General features: G+C 38.7%; 3 protein-coding genes across 3 annotated transcripts in view; 1 reads left to right on the plus strand and 2 right to left on the minus strand.

The window, feature by feature from the left end:
• Positions 1-1,219: 1,219 nt before the first annotated feature.
• Positions 1,220-9,859, minus strand: LOC144633647 (uncharacterized). The gene is made up of 8 exons (XM_078492486.1): positions 9,824-9,859; positions 8,400-8,607; positions 5,830-5,853; positions 4,792-4,875; positions 4,387-4,487; positions 3,649-3,901; positions 2,482-2,642; positions 1,220-1,860 (listed from the first exon to the last, which is right to left on the minus strand). Exons 1-8 carry the CDS (start codon positions 9,842-9,844, stop codon positions 1,756-1,758), a joined length of 957 nt encoding a protein of 318 aa, XP_078348612.1. The 5' UTR covers positions 9,845-9,859; the 3' UTR covers positions 1,220-1,755.
• A 4,879-nt stretch (positions 9,860-14,738) lies between these two features.
• Positions 14,739-17,921, minus strand: LOC144632567 (putative 2'-deoxynucleoside 5'-phosphate N-hydrolase 1). Its single transcript, XM_078491237.1, has 4 exons — positions 17,729-17,921; positions 16,429-16,482; positions 16,194-16,304; positions 14,739-15,264 (listed from the first exon to the last, which is right to left on the minus strand). The coding sequence occupies exons 1-4, from the start codon at positions 17,910-17,912 to the stop codon at positions 15,158-15,160; spliced, it is 456 nt and encodes a 151-aa protein (XP_078347363.1). The 5' UTR covers positions 17,913-17,921; the 3' UTR covers positions 14,739-15,157.
• A 261-nt stretch (positions 17,922-18,182) lies between these two features.
• The window catches only part of LOC144633936 (prostaglandin reductase-3-like), a 2,513-nt gene continuing 588 nt past the window's right edge, over positions 18,183-20,107 (plus strand). Inside the window, exons 1-2 of the mRNA XM_078492866.1 lie at positions 18,183-18,366; positions 19,683-19,770. Of these exons, the coding sequence (XP_078348992.1) occupies positions 18,230-18,366; positions 19,683-19,770 (225 nt within the window). The 5' untranslated portion in view covers positions 18,183-18,229. The remainder of the gene's footprint in view (positions 18,367-19,682; positions 19,771-20,107) is intronic.

The following is a 20,107-nucleotide window of genomic DNA, read 5'->3' on the forward strand; positions in this document are numbered from 1 at the left end:
TTCAGGATAACTGAACGCCTTCTCTCAAAAGATGAAAATGAATTACTGTACTCATTCGATTCTGATTGAGCACTACTGATGTGACAAATTTTTCTTGAGACTCATTGAGACCTCTTTGACTTCAGACTTCAGACTTTAGACTTTACACCTCACGCGACGCACGTACGTAGAAGGATTTGCTTTTTTAGTTACTATTTACTGTCTGAGGATAAACAATGGGAGATAACTTGAGCTCGGTAAAATAATTTGATGGTTTTGTGCATATGACCCTGTGGTTTCATATGGCTCGGCTCGGAAGAGTGTCTAATCCGTTATCAAGATGCATCCGGCACACGATCACAAAAAAATTGTCTTCTTTTAGAAAACCATGAAAATATTAATGCGTACATGAAAGCTTTCATAAAAAAATATTGAATCTCTGATTTGTAAGATTCAATTAGAGTGACTATGTATGGTAGTTTGAGGCTTTATGCTGGGGGCAGGCACAGGGTGCAGAGGAGCCAAATTTGACCTTTCGACTTGTCTCTTTGTCCAATCAGTGTAGAATTTCATGGTGTAGCAAGCTGTGACTGACAATAGATAGCTGCTTAGATAACCAAAGTAGTCACTTGGATAGTTAGCTAGTGCTAACCGGATTTCTTCCCTCTCCTGCTTAATAGCAGAAGAACTTTTAACTCAGGAAAAGCAGAATATAACTGTTGTGGTACGGTTTAACTTTGTCTTTGGTTTAAATTTTTTTTTGTTTTGTTTTTCCCTTTGTTTCACATTATGATAATGAATGTAAGACAATGAAAATTAAAAATCAAACTGGTTTTTAAAAAATTTAAATCAAGGATAAACTTAAACCACAACATAACCATGCCAAATTTTGACCTCATTTTGATAAATCCAGACATATTTGCTTCTCATTATGTGACGTCATCTATTGTTTTAACTGAATTAGCATGGTTCCTGGTAGTCCTGTGGCCAGGAAGCGGGAGACTGGCGCTAAATGGACCAGGTTGGGGGTTGAAAATGAAAAATTTGTTTTTGTGGTCGTTGCGTTAAATGGCCGACTGCACGTAAACACTACTCCCAGAGGTTGCATGATATGTCATGTTGTTTGTTCCATTGTTCTCTCGAAGGGTAGCAAGCCATTCGTGTGAAAGCTGTTTGTTTCGTATATTTTTGGCGAAAAGAAGAAGCTCTTTATCACAGGTTAAACACAAGTAAGCAAAACAATAGTCAATACGTGACTTTTTATTGCAGACAGAACAGACAACGCTTATAACAACTACAATGGCAGATAATAAAATGTCAATCAATGGCACACTGGCGTACACTGCGATTCTACGATCTTCTGGTTGACGCATTACTGCATCACTGACTAATCCCTTTATTCCCCAGTTTATAATACCAATTCCCCCTACTAGTTCCCGTACATTTTCCTTGTTCATGATTTTCTTATTCTCATCACTTTTTTGTTTGACAATATATTGACATTGTTAGGTGAATTTAGATATCGATCACTTTGAAAATGGAATGTGGTTACTAAACATCAAACAGCGAAATCGAATATAATCTACAGAGCAGTAATTGTGTGATTACTGTTTGCTTTATGTTATTTCCCCAGCTACAAAAATAAACAAAGGTTAAACGGAAAGCAGCAAACAGAAAAAACTTCCATATAGAAAGTAGAAAGTCTCTCTTTAAAATATTCCCACATACTAAAGGTGCATATTCGTCTGCCTGTAGATTTTTTTAACTTTGTTTAGACTAGCATAAGTTGTTATATGGCCAGTCAAAGTAGATGTGCTGAGTGGACAAGCTCGGGATGTTAGGGAGGCATTTGGGTTTTGTGCCTTTCAGGAAGAAACCAAACTGAAAAGAAGAAATGAAAAAATAGCAAATGATTAAAAGATAAAGTCTAAATGGAAAAAACACGCTACTGAAACGGTCTATTTGCCTAAGCCCTAATCAGAAATTAGCGTCATTCCGATAACTGTACGTTTATTGTTGCTAAATTCATTTCACAGTTTGTTATTGGTCTAAGTAACAAAAAGATAAGCCTGTTTACATGTGTGACACTAATGTAAACGCAAATGCGAGCGACGTTCACCAGTAGAACGCAAACGCAAGGAACGTAAAATACGCAGACTGCAGTCTTTTTCCAAGATAGCAGACAAGTAATGCCTTGCTTGCGTTTCAGCTTGCATTTGCTTTAGCAGTGTTCACACGTGAATATATGTAAGCGCAAGCTCTGTTCAAAAAATGCACAATTCTCCATTCATTGCGCTTGAGTTTGTGTTGTGCTAGTTTACACCTGTTTTCCCTTGCATTTGCGCTAGCATTTGTGTTAACATCGCTCGTGTAAACCAGGTCATAGAGTAATCATTTTTGGTATCTAGTATTCATAGAACTAAATTCGAACGCGCTACTACATTTTACATGCAGACGCGCACATAGAGAACACAGACAGGGTAGTCTTCGTGTCTTACTTACATCCAGCTTCTTAGGGGGAGGGTGCTCGTATCGTTTGCTGCCGGCATTGCCTTGTGCGACCCAACCAAATCCATTCAGGCGATCCTTATTGTACAGCAGAAACATCGGAAAATAGTCATCACAATTCATATCTGGTGAGATGTTGTACCAGTAATGACGACCTGATAACAAAATATAAACAGGTGTTTAACCTGTGATGAAGAAAGGCGGTATAAGTATTAATCAAGTAACAATCAGTTTGATTCAATCAATGAAAGAGATACCATAGGGTAAAAGGCCGAGAGTATGCATGGACAAAACTTTGGAAGAAAAAGCACGGAATTTGTCTTTTGATGTTCTTAAGGCCGTTCGCGCCAAAAATTTTTTGCTGCGGTCAGATAATGAGTTACTTGTGTCAGAAATGCAAAAAAAAGTTGGGGTCACCGACTTCGTTTAAGAGAAAAAGCGTGTGGAAAATACCCTGATTTTGAAACATTGGCGCACGTAATTCAGCATGGTTTACAGGGTTTATAGTTAAACATATCGAAGATGAGTAAACGGAGGCTAACGATCTTAGTCACATTTTGTAGAAGTGCGTCTGTTGCGTAAATAACTCCTAGTTTTGCAATCTTTTTTGTAAAACTTAACCCTGGAAAAACGCATTTGAAACTGTCGTACGGCAAAAAGGAAAGCTCAAAAAGTGGAATTCAAACCGTCAGTGTGACAAAAAAATCAAACTTCCACTCGATAGATTTTTTTCATTTTCTCGCAAAACGTAGATATTAGTTAAAAAAGTGATCCGTTAAGAAAAAAAGTAGGAGTCACCGACCATTTAAGAGAGCAAATTGCAAGCGAAGCTAGTGGAAAGGCAACTCGCACTATATGTTCTTAAAAGTTTTGTGGCATGGCGTTGCGACATGAATTACGTGCGCAGTAGGAATGCGCATAAACAATTAGTGCGAACGTCCTTAAACAGGAAGTTTGTTGTCAAATATCCAACTACTAATGCTTTCTACATTTCCGCAGATATCATTCTACTTTTCATAGCTTATTGATTTTCTTTTATACATAGGGCTTCGTTATGAAGATAGTGAGAGACCGAAAATAAACAAAATGATCCGTGATTTTACAACCCCGCAATATTAAAACAATGAAGCTATGTGTTAGTTTCCTGTTCTTACTACTCACCCATGGTAGGAAGGCATCCTCCTCGCACCCATTTGGTTCCCGCCAAGTCTTCTTGCTTGAAAGGAATCGACATAGTACTGGTATACTGGGTTCCAGTCTGCATAAGGAGTTGGTCGCCTATGTAGTCCGAGGAGGGCCTGGATCCTCCACAGATGTTTCGAGGGTCGGTGAAGTAAGCAGTGATGACGTACATGTCTCCTTCTGAGATCCACGGCGCCTTGAGATTCAATACCCCTGGAGCAGATTTTGGGAGCTAAAAGTAAATTAATAAAGGTTTTTAATTTCTGACTAAAAACGGTATTATAAGCAAAGACAGTGGAAAACAATATTATTAGGATGGAAATTATTACAGCGGTAACGGTGACAAAAAGGTCAGGCGGCTAAACAAAAGATTTTAAAAGGAATAAAATAGCTTTACACGTGCGTTATAAATGTACACTCCTTAGCCGTCCTCTGCAAAGCAATAATAACGCGAAATGACCAAATTCTCAGTACGTTATGCGAGAACGTAAAACACATCGGCGAATTTTGAGGGGAACAGGGATCAAGAAGAGCCACCTAGTGGAAGATCCCACTGTAAATTCCCATTTATTATTATTATTTATTATTATTATTTTAATTTTAAAGTTTCTATTTGGAATTGAGCGCTGTCTTAATATATTCAGCTGAGTCTATATATATTTTTGACACCGAAAGACAGACTAACGATAACGACAATTTGCTGGAGTTGTATCTCACCCCATTTTGAATTCCAGCTATTTTGCCGTTGGAGTCGAACAGAAGCATCACAGCAGAGTCTCCTTTCAGCACATAACGATTCCCAGCAAAATAATTAGAAGCTGCAATAAAAATGAACAGAAATATCAGCCGCGTGAATTCAGTTTGAACAATTATCCAAGTTACATGCTGTTTAGGGCTTTATGTACAGTTTTAGAGTTTACACAGTCAAACATAGATTGACAAAAAATAAACTATAACTTAATTCTATTATTTATAGCTTGTCATGTGAATTCGAAATAAGTACCCATTCTGGCTGCTCAAAGTAAGTGGGCAGTCTGAAATTAAACAGGGTTTCCTGTGTTGCTGTTTACAGCTTATTTCTAACCTTTACATGTGAATGACAGGCTATCAATCATTTCTTACCGTCACATGACTTGGTCAATGTCCACCCATCAGCCTTGGCGCTATTTTCATCCTTTGGTAGTTTGTTGAATTTCATCCACGTCACTATCAAGGCATCCATAAAGGTTCAAGGTTAGTTGACTTCGTAACACGAAAGAGTGACTTAAAAATAGAAACCCGAGTTTGCCGAACCTACTGTTTCCACGTCAAATAAGTTGCTTGTCAGCATGACAGATTCTGCAATGACTGGCTACTCTTACGCGAAGCTCGCCCTAGTTTTAGATTCGACAATCATAGAATTGTCAAAAAATGGGGCTAAAATAGGGAAGATAAAGGTTATTCGTTTGTCTCACGATAGAATCGCTTTGGGGTAGAATTGTAAGCCCTTTAAGGTGGCTTATAACTGTTTTCAATAATTTACAGACCTTTTACTTTGATCGGTCAGTCAAACACTTTATCAACTCCTATTACAGAAATAAGGCAAAAGGTTAAGTCTGTGTCCGAGACTAAGTGGCCCATACAGCCGGAGCTTATCCGACTAGGAGTATTGCTACTCCCCCCTGGATGGGATGCTAGTCCATCGCAGGGTTACCCCCCAGCAGTAAATTCACCAGTACCCATTTATACACTTGGGTGGAGAGAGGCACTGTAAGAGTAAAGTTCTTGCCCAAGAACACAACGCAGCGTCTCGGCCAGGTCTCGAATCCGGGCCGTTCGACTTAGAGCCGAGCGCGCCAACCATTAGGTCACTGCGCCTCCCACTATTACAGAAATGATATAAAGCAAATGCCCTATCATTGTTCGACAAGTTTTGATCATTTTCTTGACATTATTGATTTCCATAGCAACGGTATAACCTGTTAAAACACCCTTAGTTTTAGCTTTCAGTGCTAATAACTCGAAAATGAGGTCGGTGACCCCCATTTTTATTGTTGAATTATGATCAACATGTCATAATACAACTTTTGGCAATTTCTTTAAACTTTGCCAAAGATTCTATCGCTTGGGGCGACGATATTATAAATATTATCTTTTGTTACATGTATCTATTTATATTACCTCTTAGGTCATGCCACTCCGGCGCTAAAAAAAATAGAAAAAATATAATCAAAGATATAATCAAATGAGATAATTGCATTCATTTTATAATCTACAATCTCAGGTCAGATTATTTAAGATGGTTAGAAATAAAGTATAAGAAGAAAGTGAAATAAAAATCAAGATGCACGTTGATTCGACCAATCAGAACAAACCTTGTCAACCTTGAGGTTTAGACGCTCGCTAATAGGAGTAGCTAAAGAGTGGTTAATCAAAGAAAACCCAATGGCGGAGAAATATCTAAACGTAACCAGGAAGATTTAAATGACAGCACAGAAAAGAACATCAAGAAGATACGATGGGTTATTAAAACTTATTAAAAGTAAATAATATAATATTAAATGTATAATATTCTTTGTAGGTAAGTTTTAGAACTCCAGAACTTTTATTTAGCTTTTGAGTACGGAGCCGAAGACTGTTCTCTTTTTGGAACAAGGATAAAATTAAAATTTTTATTTCGTTCTTTGGAGCTCTGAGACAATGTGAACCCTGGTATCCTTTGGTTGAGCTGAGACTACAAACTTATATGCGAGGAGGTACCAAGAATTCTCTCGTAGGAAGTCGACGGCGTTTATTCTCCTACTGCTACTTTTAATTTTACTACATGCTCACATGTACAGCTACTAAGGCTATTACTAGACAAGCTCGAAGGTTTGTCAATTGTAGAAATGTTTGGGTCTATCGACCGCGAGAACTTTGGACGACCTCCATGCAGCGCTTCACAACAGGCCAACGGGGTTAGTAGTAGTAGAAGTCTTTATTAAGAAATCAGTAACAAAACACGTGTGGCTTTACAATCAAAAACAAACTAAATTTAGCTCAACTAGAAAAAGCTGAGCACGACATGAGTATAGAAAAAAAGCACAATTTTAAAAGCTCGCAACAGTTATTTCCCTCTCTGACAGCCACGGAGCCCTAAGTTCCTTTGAGACCCTGTACCAGTCGAACTTTTTTATACAAGGCAAAATAAGCTCTACATTTGTCACCCAACATTTCTTTTTGTAACGCTTTATATTGTAACACTTCTCTTTAGAATCTTTTCAATTTTTTCATCGGTCAACATAGCCTTATTTGTGCCATGTGCAATCAAGCATTTATAACGGTCATCCCATTGTGAGTAACAGCCGCGCAAAATCTGACCAAATCTGGCTTTTGACATGTTGCAAAATGTTACAAGGATATAAATGTTGGAGAAATGATTTGGATGCTTTGATTTAGATTAAGTGTATCCATATATCACTACTCGATACAAATGATTTTTGATTTGTTTGGTTGTCGTTGTTGTGGCTATGGTTGTTTTTAAGAAAAGTGGAAAGTGTTCAGTGCAGTGACAGCCATTTTAGATAAAGAGGCGGTCAGGATTACTTCAGTGCGATTGAGGACTATACTTTTGTGACAAATATTTCGATTAACGAGGGGACTGAAAGCCAAAGAATCAAAGGACTTTGGACTTTTAAAAGGAATTTGACTTCAGACTTTATATTGTAATTCGCACTTCACGACTCCCGTGGAGGGTTTTTTCTTAAGCGAGTTTACTGTTTGAGGTTAAAAATTGGGATAAAATTTGAGGTAAAGTCATTTAACTGGCCGTTTTGTCATGACCCTAAGATAAGTAACACCGCAATTAGTCTTGTATGCTGTTAGGGTGGCACGGCGTTAGGCGATCGGTTGCGAGGGTTTGAAATCAGTTTCGTCGTACTACATTATTTTGTGAATTCTGAGTTCGTTCTGGGAGATTGTTTACCCAATCAGCGCCAGCACCGTTAAAGAATTCATGATTCACTCGGCGTGGGAGAGTTTCGCCCAAGTGCGTACATATCTAATCCGTGATCGACATGCACCCTAAACGACCCAAGCGCACGATCGCAGAAAATTCTTTTAGAGAGCCATTGAATTGTGTATATTTGAATGCTTTCAATAATTTCTGAAGTTCAAATGGTCTCTATTTGCCGCTTTGGACGATACACAAGATGATATTTAGGTCTATTTAGGGGCTTTTTCTTGGGCAGAAAGCTATCAGGTTATCAGAGAAAATTCGTGCTAAATGACTCAGCTTTAATAAAATTGTTTTTAGGCACTTGTGTGTCACATCTTGAATAACTTGAAAAAAGAATCATTCCCCGAATACACCACACATTGGGTCGCTCAAGTTGATTCGCACATGCGCTGACACGCCTTGATTGTTTTGTCGTGAATCGTAGTTCTTTTTAAACACTGTTTTGAAAAAAATGTTCCTGTGAGCCTGTTAACCCAAACACGCTTGGAAGAAATCTGCACGAAAAGCGCGACAGTTTTAACAGACGCCCACTTCTTAAAAAATTGGCATAGTAAAACAACTACTTTCCTTTGCAGTGAAATGCTGATTCGCAAGGGAAGTGGCGGATTGGTTAAATCGGAAACAAAAGTTTGAGGCAATTTTCAAGAAATAAAATTTGATTGATTTTGTAAAATCTTGTGGTTACCGCAAATTAGATAGCAAGCTTAATGGGAGTAATTGACTTCAAAATGAAAAATTCTTTGAATACACTTACAATCTGGTTTCTCCCAGGGCCATCTCCATGCTTGCGCACATGTTCCCAGAATAAGGACAAAAATGATAGATTTCATGTTGTTTTCAAATCCGTGTATCTCCTGTTCCTCTGTAGTTACCTGTGATGCATAAACCCGTTTCTGATAATTCTTGTGGCTTGTGCTAGGTTTAAGCAATGATTGAACCAAAGGTGTTAATGTAAATGACGGCTGAAATAACAATTAGAGAATACAGCCTTTGAAATTATTGCAATGATTTTTAGGTTTTGCATTTGTTTAGCTGCTGTGGCTCTGTTTTAATTTACAAACAATAAAATGAAAAAATACGAAAACAATCAATACATTTTTTCTAAGGTCTCTCGAAATACCTCACGAATACGCCGGGATCTTATCCAGTTGAGTCATTTTCTTAAATTACGCATTCCAACTTTCGATGTAAAGAAGAAAACTTCATTTACGGCATGCCTAGTTAGTACGTAACAAAACCTTACAATATAATTTTCTGGTCCGGCCCACAATGGTGAACATATTTTCTTTGTTATTGTTGAATGACACAACATGAATCAGCTGTTCGATTAATATTTTTTAAAACACAATTCCTGTTTTGTCCTTTTTTCGATGTTTCTTAATTAAATTTGTTCTGTAGTGATTAAATGCCCGTGTTTCACGACGTAAAAAGAAATCCTTTGTCAATACCAAAACATCAAAGAACGACCGCATCTTTGTTTTTCGTTTTTTATTTGTTATCTATATCGAATGGGAACCAACCCAAAAGATTTATACAGTAGTGGTTGTTACCCAGTTAGAAAAACTGTCCATGGAATGTTGGCTAAGAAATCAATTCTCCGCAGTTATAATTTTTAATACGAAAAAAAAAACTTTCAAAGGTAAAAGTGTTGGTTTGTCTTTGGTTTGGTTCAGCGAAAAATAACTGTCAACGTAAAAGCAAAACACACTGAAACAACCCAAAAAAGTGTTCCAAATATTAATTTAATGTGGATAGAAAAACTACAGGGAAGATATGATTGTCGCTCGTATAGGCTTCCCATAAAGGATCATTGAGCAGAAACCTATCATTGCATTTTAAGCTTTCTGGCAAAGTCACATTTTACTTATGCAACTAAGGTTAATTAATAAATATTCCAAGGGCCGTAACTAACAAGAGACAAGACGAGGAAATTGCCTCATCTAGATTTTTGCCCAAAACTAAAAACAGGATATGTTTAGTTGGGAAAATAATCCCCAGTTGAACAAGATTGGGTTTTCCCAAGAAATACGCCATCACGAATGTCTCTGGAAGAGTTTTAGTGCTTCTAGATTTCAAAAATGTTTTGGAGGGATGTCCCAAAATCCCCTTGCAAGATCTTGCCTCGTCTATGGCAAAGGACTGGTTACGGCCTTGATTGCAGTTTTAAATACTTGTTACTTTGAGAAAATGACGTCTCATGGAAGTGTCTTGTATCCAGTGAATGCTGTAAGCCTTGTAACAAGTCGGCCTTCCTAATTTCGTCAAGCTACGACCGGTTAGGTGTAAAGATCGTTAAGTGGCGAAGAAAATTCACGGAAATCCCTAGAAGTAAAAAAATAATCCTTGAATCAATATCAGCTTGAGGAAATCGTTTTTCTTTCTCGTTCCAATTAGTAAATGGCCATACACTTGCAGAAAACTCAGTAAAAGCAAATTTTAACTTAGGTTTCTCTTCCAGACTTGGTGCCGCACTTTGTATATATACCTCTGCAAGTTTTCAACAAAAATATTGCACGCAACGTAAAAACAAACAGTGTTATGAGACAAATTATTTGACACGCTGCATGTGCTAACCTAGCAAAGCCGTGTTATCGCGCTTTGTCTTGTCTCGCTTATTGAAGGTTAATCGCGCATTCAGCTGCCCTTTAATTTGTAAGCTATAAGGAACTCTGTAGCCTAGCAAACGACTCGCGATCCCACTTGATTCTCACATGTACGCATGTGCGCACCTATTTATATTCTTGAACATATATCAAATGGCTTCCTGGCTGTGACCCAGTGGGGGCCCGTTTCTCGAAGGTCCCGAAACGTTTTCGCACTCGGAAAGCCATAGCAAAATCTCAAACCTTACAGAGCTGTTTTATTCCGTGTTATTCTTAATATGAACAGAGGTTCCCTTCATACAAAGTTTCAGGCCTATACACTTCTCTGTTTTAACTAAGAATGACTTGAAGGGCCCAAAAGGTTTCCAGGGCTTTCGAAGAAACGGGCCCAAGGACACATTTTTCCCTTTCACAACAACAAGAAGTATTGACACAAGAGACGAATTTTAAGTGTTATGCAAATTATACTAATGGCCAGTAGGACCTTCCGAAACGGTTTTTGCTAGGTTTCATATTAAATTCGCGTCCAAATTACTATGACAAGAAATGAAAAAATAGTTCTGTTTAATAGTGATTTGCTACGGATTGATAAATAAGGCTTCTTACTCCGAAAGCGGACGGAAGCCATTTGTTCGCTAGCCTCCTACGCATACAAAACGTTCTCGTGGGGGGGAGGGGGGAGAAACGCCCAAAGAACGTCTGCGCATAAAGTTATTTGATTGCCACTTAGAAGAGATCATGAAACAAGGTTAAATAAATTGGTATTTTCTGTGTATTAATTTTCGCTAAAGTGCAAAATTTCGGAAGCCTGAAAAAAGGATGGTACTGAGGATTTGGCAGTACATTAATTAAGTAAACGACATTATTTATAGCGGAATCAGGTAATATAGTGCATGAGAAAACATGTGTTGATAACTCTGGAAATTAAGGTTCAAGAAAGTAAAACCTGCCTTACTTGCGGCAGGGCAGTCAGCTGTGTGTACGTGACTAACTGTGGACCCAGATCTCGCTCTAAGATTATACTTGCCTGACCTCTTGCCTTGAAGTTTGTGGTTCACCTGCTCTGTTCAGTTGAAAACAACACAACAAAGAAACGTACTTGGCTCAGTGTTTTGAACTTCTTCTTTTATCTTATTCTCCTCTTCTCTATAATTTTCCCTTCCGAAAAAGATAGAAAACGTCCTAAATAATCTAAAATAAAAACTACCAAAACCTCGCAACTTTTGAAAAATATCCATTTGGGCGCAAAAAAATGACCACGAAGAACTCATCCATCTATTCTTTAAGCCACTCCATTTTTGTCGTTTTGGGTTTAATTTCTTTTGTAAAGTTCAGCTGTAGTTTTTCCCTTTCCGTTGACGTCCGAAACCAAGGAAATGTTCACCTTACTATTGTAGTGAAGAGTAAGCCTTGTTTTATTCTTTGATTGAAGCATATTGTCATTGTGATAAGCCTACAGTATACCGCTAAATTCGCCAGCGATTGAAGTTCGTGGTCGCACGCAAATTTGTTAAGATTTTCTCTTCGCCAACAATGTCGACCGTACTTGTGGACTTCGTGGCCATATTAAAGCTGTTTACAGCAGGATTGATGTGTGTAGGAGGCATTTTCTTAGCCATTTTCTACTGCTGTATCTTGCGGGACATGGATGACATCAAACTAGGGCCCGAGTACGGCGAGAAAAAACTCGGCGAATACATTGAAGAAACTCAAACTAGCTGTGACGAAACTGCACAAGAAGATGCTTTGCCGCAGAAGAAGTCATTTGAAAACGAAAGCTGTTCTGTCGAAGATGAGACCAAAAGCACAAATGAAAAACCCAAGGTTTGAAGACCTTTCACTGCTCGTTGAGGGGTTTTGTTTGGTTTGACTTTTCTGTTATTATTGAACTTTGCCTTCGGAAAACATCAAGAGTGGAACTTTTAATCAAAACCAAAACCGAGTCCAACCAACACAAAGACTGTGTCTGAAGGGCACTTCTTTTTTAGAGACTATAAACTCATGATGTTTTGAGATATACTGACAATTTTACCTCTAAAAAGAAGCGGTTTTATGTTTCCTCCGGTGTTTATGGAATATACAGTAGAACCCCGGTAACTCGAACTCGGATAACTCGAAAAACCCCGCTAACTCGAACAAACTACCATTTCCCTTGGATTTGACCTCATTTTTCAGTCATTTTTACTCGATTGACTCAAACTCGGATAACTCGAAAACCCCGCTAACTCGAACTAAATTTCGTTTCCCTTGATCAAAAGTTGGGTCAAATTTACCCCGATAACTCGAATTTCGGTTCTTGCAACTCGCCACTTATGCCCATTGATTAGTGCAAAGAACAGATCATGTAATTGACAGCCATTTTCCTCTCGTATCACAAGAATTTATGATCGTGTTAGAGTTTCTGACGAGATAAGTTTATTTTGCACTGTACTGTATACTGAAGTGCTGAAAAATCAGTAAACTATCAATTATTAACTTGGCAAATTAAAAATTAAATCGACCCCGATAACTCGAAGCCCCGCTAACTCGAACTGTTTTTCGTTTCCCTTCAGAGTTCGAGTTACCGGGGTTCTACTGTATATATGTTACGCCGTATGCACGGTTATATTAAGCGACTTTTTTCTAATTATTGCCTGTACAAACGGCGATGAACAGTGTATTTTGTAAAATTGTTTTCATTAATTTTCTTTTGCAAATATAATAATAAAACATTCTCTCTTGAGTAGTCTCAAGAAAATTTGAATTTGTATTTGATCGTCATGACTGATGAGGGTTTTGGTATTAAGCAGATATCAAACAAAACATTTACAACTCTTGTGCATCGCCATGGTTATACAGAAATTGTTTTAATGGAAATCGTCTGTTCATTTGATTTATCTGTGGGTCTTGCGTAACGAAAGGGGTTCCTTCACAAAATCCATTGCTTTTTGTGATTTTCTGGTTTTATACCATTCTATACCCCATAATACATTATATCATGTCATAGACCCCTGACAACATACATCCCTCGAAAACCCTCATTTTTATAGGAGCCCAAGATGTTTTTTAACCTTGTAAACTTCAGGGAAAAATAAAATGTTATTAGGTTTAAGCTATGACCGCCTCTATTCATTATTTTTTAAGGGTTCTGGCAATTCACTTAAATTCTGTCAGCAGGTGTTTACGTGTTTTTAAACCATTATCCTTGATATTTTAATCAATATACAGTTACTAATACGCTCATTACTGAGTTTACTTTTTTAAATTTTCAAATCAAACGTCTCAGCTTGTTCTCGGTTCGTATAGACCGAGTCCCCAAGTGATGTTATAGACTTCTGGCCAAGTCCGATTAGGTATGAGCGAGTTAACGGAACTGGTCAATCAGAATATCTTTTGTGTTATCAAATGTCTCTTTACGTGGGTAGGACGTTCGATTCAATATTTTTACTGACTGATTTGTGTCGACCGTAGCTATCTTGATTCCTTATAATGATGCTAAAACGTTTATAATATTTTTTTAATGATCGTATCCTTCTTACTGCAAGAGTAAATTGCAAAACTATCACGAGAAAAAACATTCACATCTTTAAAGCTGTTATTGTCTCCGTTTGTTTTGGAAAATAAGATTTATATTATAATACCAATTAGTTTTCTTATTGCACTCACGAGGAATGTTACAACTGTTAAAACTGTCTTCAAATGAAACGAAACGCCGTCGACATATTACTTACTGAAAAGAGACACTCGTTGATCTTAGTACGGTTTTTTTATGCTTACAAGCGCATGCATTAAAAAGTTTATAAAAAACCGAACAATTATGGTTTAATTATGTACAAAATCACAAGACAAATGGCAGGAAGCCATTAAGGCGAGACGCCATTTATACCTAACGATAGCAAGTCCATGACCACAGGATACTAGTTTTTCTCGATTCGACTCGATTAAACACCGCCGGCGTTTATTTTGGCCTTTCTGTAATTCTTTTGAGTTTTAAACCGTTATTGTAATATTTCAGTTAATTCAATGAACAGGTTGTCAGTGCCGAAATTACCTAAAATTGCGTGACATAGCCTTCAACTGTTTATTTGAGCTAATACCCGGAGAGCTCCAAAAGTGAGCTCGAAAAAAAGATACGCCATCTTAAACGCAGTTGATCATCTATGAACTGAACCTCACGGCTGGTACTGCCGCGCCTCCCCCGCCTTACCCCCCCCCCCCCCCACAGATAGAATGCTTGTTCTTCACATATAACTTCCACCACCCCAGCCTCAGGTCCTTTTGTACAACCCAACAAACGGAACAATTGTTTTCTAAAGCGTTTGTAGTCAGAACAAAGATTCTGGATTCCAAAGCAAGGATTGCTGATTGCGTCGATTAATAGCAATGCAACTGAGTTTCTGGTTTGGGGCAGGACAAATAGACGTCCGATTTAGTGACGGTAGCGTTCGAGAGGATGGGTTATTAAAAAAAAATGTACGTTTGAGCTAGGTAAGATAAGAAGTAAATGAAAATGACGGACAACTCGATATAATTTACTTGTTCCTAGTCTACATTTTTCACGGTGATAAAAATACCTTAAACATCGGTTTTACACAGAAACGATCCTGATCGTTGGCATGACTGTAAACAATACTAACTAACAATAATAAGTACAATACAGTTTCTATGGTATGAGTTGGCCAATGTCTCATATAATCAAACGCCCAGCAAGTGGCCAGGACACACTCAGAAATAGCATAACTAATTTTAACAGTTTTACAAGCTACCTTCTGTGTGTTACTGACTGACCCTAAAGATGAAGGTAGCTTTTGCAATCATCCAGAGCTAATTGTTACTACCAGTAAATGTATTGCTATGTTTGATTAAATGTTTTCCAGCTTTGAAAGCTAGTGATCTAAAACATTGCAGTCCGGCCTCCAAACCTCAAGTATCAGATAGAGTCGAAGAATTCTTTAAGGATCACAGGAATATCTTCCTCTTTGTAATTCTTCACCTGTAAGTTCTCACTTATTGCTCCACCAATCATGGCAGACAGATCTAGTAAGTGAAAAGGATATTACATTAAAAAATTCCATATTGCCCATTATATTGTGCTAGAATTGCTAATATGGCCACTTACTAAAGCCTTTTGGTAAACTAATCCATGTTTGTATTGGACAAGTCATTCTGGGAGGCAAAGAAGTCACAATAGCTACAAGATGGTATTTAAGACAGTGGTAATTAAGACAGTGTAGCATTGTGGACCAGGCAAAAATAGCTATTTTGCCAGCACTGACCAGAGGGCTGGGTCCACATAGGAGGGACTGGGGGTAACGTCAATAGATATGTATAGTTGTTTGTTACTGATTTGAATCAGTCTAGGTCAGCACTTCACTCAAGCACCAAAATTTTTTTTTGTAAATTTTGAGATATAATATTGTATTTTTGTTATCTCACAATTTTCTAGTTTTTGTGTACCTCTGCCCCCAGAGTTGGCAGCACCGCAGCTGATTTCAGCAGGTTGGGGGTATATGTTCCCTTTTTCCACAAAGTGGTTTTGGGCTTTTGTATCTGGCAGTGTCATACACATTTTCTGTAGGAACTTGATTTTCGTGATGGAGAGTATTGTTATTAAGCACGTTCTGATAAGCTGATAAGTTGATGGCAGGTTTGCAATGAACTGGCTTTGAAGTCCTTGCTGACCCACAGACCCCTGCATCTACACTGTTGTGTATGTTTTTCTGGGTAGTGTAGGCAAAATCTGATGTATTGCTGTTGGCTCTTTAATTAGACTGATTGACATGAAAATGCCATCAAAAGGAGGAAAACTGGTATAGGGACGAAGCTGATCAATCTCTCTCATTTTATGGCAACGCATTGGCCACTGAAGCTGTGCCCGTGTACATACTGTATGGCCTGGGCTATCCCCTGAAATGGTACGTACAGTTCATTACATTTTGTGATGACTGGGTACACATTTGACTTACATTTTCCACTGTCTGGTCTAAACAGGCAAAGAATCTTCTTGTTATTCTCCACTGCTCTTCCTACCTCATAGCCCACTCCCAAGGAAGGCTGTGTAACTTCAGCGACTATTGCTGGATAAAATACAATGGGGAAAAATATCAGTGAGGTACTGTTGATGAACACAATTATGCAGACGTTTCCAACATTACTTGCCTGACAAACAATCATTAAAATGAAATTAATCCAGCAACTTACCATCAGATTTCATCAGCCATGCCATGTCACGGTCATGAATAAATTCATCACTCCCTAAAATAAACCATCAAATTATGACATTTTACTAAGCCAAGTAGGTAAAATTCACACTTGGGCCAAATTGACCACACAGTTAGTGTTTGCCTGGATTCTGCAGCATGAAGCAACAAAGACCATTGCTGCTTTCCCTGGACGGGATTCTAATCCAACAGTGTAACCTTCCTCTACCCCACCCCACCCCCTCCGCACCTCACCCCCACCCCCTCCACACCCCACCCCACCCCCTCCACACCCCACCCCACCCCACCAGCATTTTGACTGGTTGCCCTTACAGTTCACCAGTAACCATATAAATGTGTGTCGAAGAGACACTGTGACAGTTACGTGTCTTTCCAACAAACACAACACATCAAACTGGGCCGGCACTCTCACCCAAACTGCTTGGTCTGCAGCCAAGGGTCCTGAAGGGGTAAAATGGGAACTGGGATTTGGGCAAATTTTCATTTGGGAACTAAAATGGGATTAAGGTCACTGGTACTGGAAACAAATGAACAGTAGAACTGGGACTGTGATTTGGAAAATTGGGAAACAGTTGGCTGGGAAATGGGATGGTTTGTGCAAATTTGGTGTAGAAAATTGGATTTCCCCCCCCCCCCCTCACTCTTCAGGACCCTCGCAGTCCAACCCCTGGGAGGGAGGGTACTCCCTATAATAGCCTATATGGGAAAGCTCCGCCCGAAAGGGGCACCTTTTTCAGGCCGCAGATAGATAAAAGGGTAGAGATTTCACAAGTTTAGGTATATAAAAGGGTGTGGAAATTTGTCATTTAGGTATTTAAAAGGGTTTTTAATTAAAATACTTCGAACAGACGCAATTTATGGCTGCATTAATTTATTAAGCGCTACATGAAAATGGCAAGAAAACGTCCAGTTCTAAGTCTATGCCATGTCTTTTAGGTATATGAAAGGTGTTCCTTTTTTCACTAAAAGGTATACAAAAGGGGTTCAATTTCTGTCAAAATGGTATATAAAAGTAAGGGGTTAGAGCTCGAGGCGGAGCTTCCCCGTATAAAGCTTTTTTGAGTGCCCCCCGGGAGTCCAATGCGCCATACAGACCTATAACCCATTAGTCCACCGCATGCATCTCCCTCGATTGTACAATAGACAAAAACCATATTCATTTCTTCATGCAATCACAAGCTCACAAATGCTTAAACATTACAGGATCCGGAAGACAAATATCAAATAAAGGCGCGCGTGGCCAACCGAGTATTATCGCACGAAAGTAAGTTTGCTCAAACCTTGATCTTTGTGTAACACGTTAGGATCTGCAATATGTTCAGTCAAAACATCGCCATACTCTTTCAGTTGATCAATAATACGCCCGTACAGCGCTGCATCATCTCTTCCACCACGAATGCTCCCGCAAAAATAAATGAATCGTTTAGTCTGCCCGCTCATTTTCCACCTCTTCTTCCAAAACATGCCAGGCGTTCCTATCTGCCGTAATGAAGGAGAGGATGCTAAGCCCTATCCTTACCCCTCCCTAGAGAATACGGTAACTTTTAAACAGATCATCGGTACGCGAAAATTTACGTTTTAAAAGCTAATCGAACGATTGAGGGAAAATTTAATTGAACGGATAAACTCGCATATTTTATTTTTAGAATCGTTGATTGTAGAATTTTCAACTGGCTTCGCGCGAAATCGTTCAAGAGGGTAGGGTCCTCAAGGGGACTCAAGGGGACATTTTGTTACCCTCCCGTGACTATTCCCATTCTCTCTCCTGACTGCAATCCATCATGGCGTCCAGACAACTTCCCAAGACGTTTAGGAAGCTCGTGATTTCCAAATTATCCACAAATTTCAGAGAAGCTGTGGAGTTAGTCACTGTACCTATGCTACAGCCTGGACCAGATGAATTACTTGTCAAAAGCAGGTAGATAAAATTATTATTAAGCACAACAACAGCCCACTGCCACTTGGGGACATCTCCAGCAGCTGGCCATATAGGAGGCACTTCAATGCTCCTGCTGCAGGCCTTTTTAAGCAATAATTTTCATAGCTTCCATTATTAAAGGAAGGAGTTACACACCACAAAGGCATACAAAGACATGCTCCTGGACGCACATCTACGATTTGAAAAAATCCTCCATTCCTGTTTAATTACAATAGGTGGTTTTTACTGTCACGCCACTGTCACGCTGCGAAAAAATAAATCCAAAACTATTGAGTCAAAAATACCAAGAATATTACCGGTTGTAAAAAACTAATATATAAACTACATGTCCAAGTCTCAGGTCTGTATGTTATTCCGTGCTCGAGTTATTCGTTTAAATGTTTCACGCAAATTTAGAGAGCGCAGTATGGAAACGCCATGTTGGAGTCCAACTGCTTGGGCTTCAACATAGTGGCCAGAAATCCCATCCTAAGAAAAATCCTGGATCCACACTTGATTTTACTATAAAGAAAGAAATGAATAATAATGAAGAAGGGCAAGATATAGTAAAACCAATTAAATAAGCCCTTTGAAAACAGTTTATGTTTCTCCATCTTTTTCACATGCGTCAATATTAGCAGCTGGCATATCCCTGGCATTTATGAACTGATAAGCTCACCCATGGGAATGTAAGGGTTGCATGTAGAAGTAGTGGTAGTGCATCCATTGGACAAGGTCCATGGATTAGTGCTATGGTAGGTTGGGTACAGTATGCTGTGACTAAACAGGGTTGAATGTAAGCTTATTTTGGTACATTTCTGCCAAATCCCAGATCCTCTCTGCAGGGATACTGACACCTCTTTACATTACAGTGAGTTCAATTGCTCCCAGGGAATCCATAGTTTATGTTTTCTACCTTGACCTATAAATAGACCTTATACCTGATTGAAGAATCGTTCACCCATGAAAATCATGAATAATGAACGATGGGACCCAAATGGTCACTGGGAAATCGGAAAAAATAATTGTCATCTGTGACAGAATACACGTGATAATAAGACGGGTTGCATAAATCATGCTCTTAAGGCTTTCAAGGAAAGAAAATATCTTGATTATCAAATAAAAAAGAATATCACTTAGCTTACCAAGGCTGTTTACCCAGAATACCATTGGGCCATATCTTTCATGGATTATTCTTTTTACATGGTCAACGTTTCTTGGCGTATACAGACACCTCCACAACATGTGACACCCAGCCCTGCCTCTTTTGTATCCAAGTTAAGTTTAACTGTATTTTTGTCAAATTAATCTTACAGATATGTAGGAATTAATGCCACAGATATAAACTATTCAGCTGGTCGCTATCACCGGGGGCAATCTCCACCATTTGATGCGGGGTTGGAGGTAAATTTTCTTTGATTATACTTCTGATCATAACACAGCCACACAACAAGTGCGTTTCTGGTAACATGCTGCTCGCAGTGCACTGACCGTGCAGAAGAATGTGTAGTTCTAGAAAATATTGGCACCCCTTTCACAGAAGATTTTGGGCTTGAGCCTCTACCCCACTCCACCCCTCTGAACCCTCTGGAAATTCCAGTTTAATTTAGTTTGGGGGCTTGCATTTATTAGGACCTGATCATGAGGCGAAGTGCCAGTAAGCAAAGTATTAAATTAGCATTTTCAGTTGTTGTCCAAGTAAAGTACCATGACAAATTCTTAAAATTAACTAACACAGTAT

Source organism: Oculina patagonica, chromosome 12 (assembly GCF_052425735.1).
Source record: "Oculina patagonica isolate OP01 chromosome 12, crgOcupat, whole genome shotgun sequence".
Classification (NCBI taxonomy): Eukaryota; Metazoa; Cnidaria; class Anthozoa; order Scleractinia; family Oculinidae; genus Oculina; species Oculina patagonica.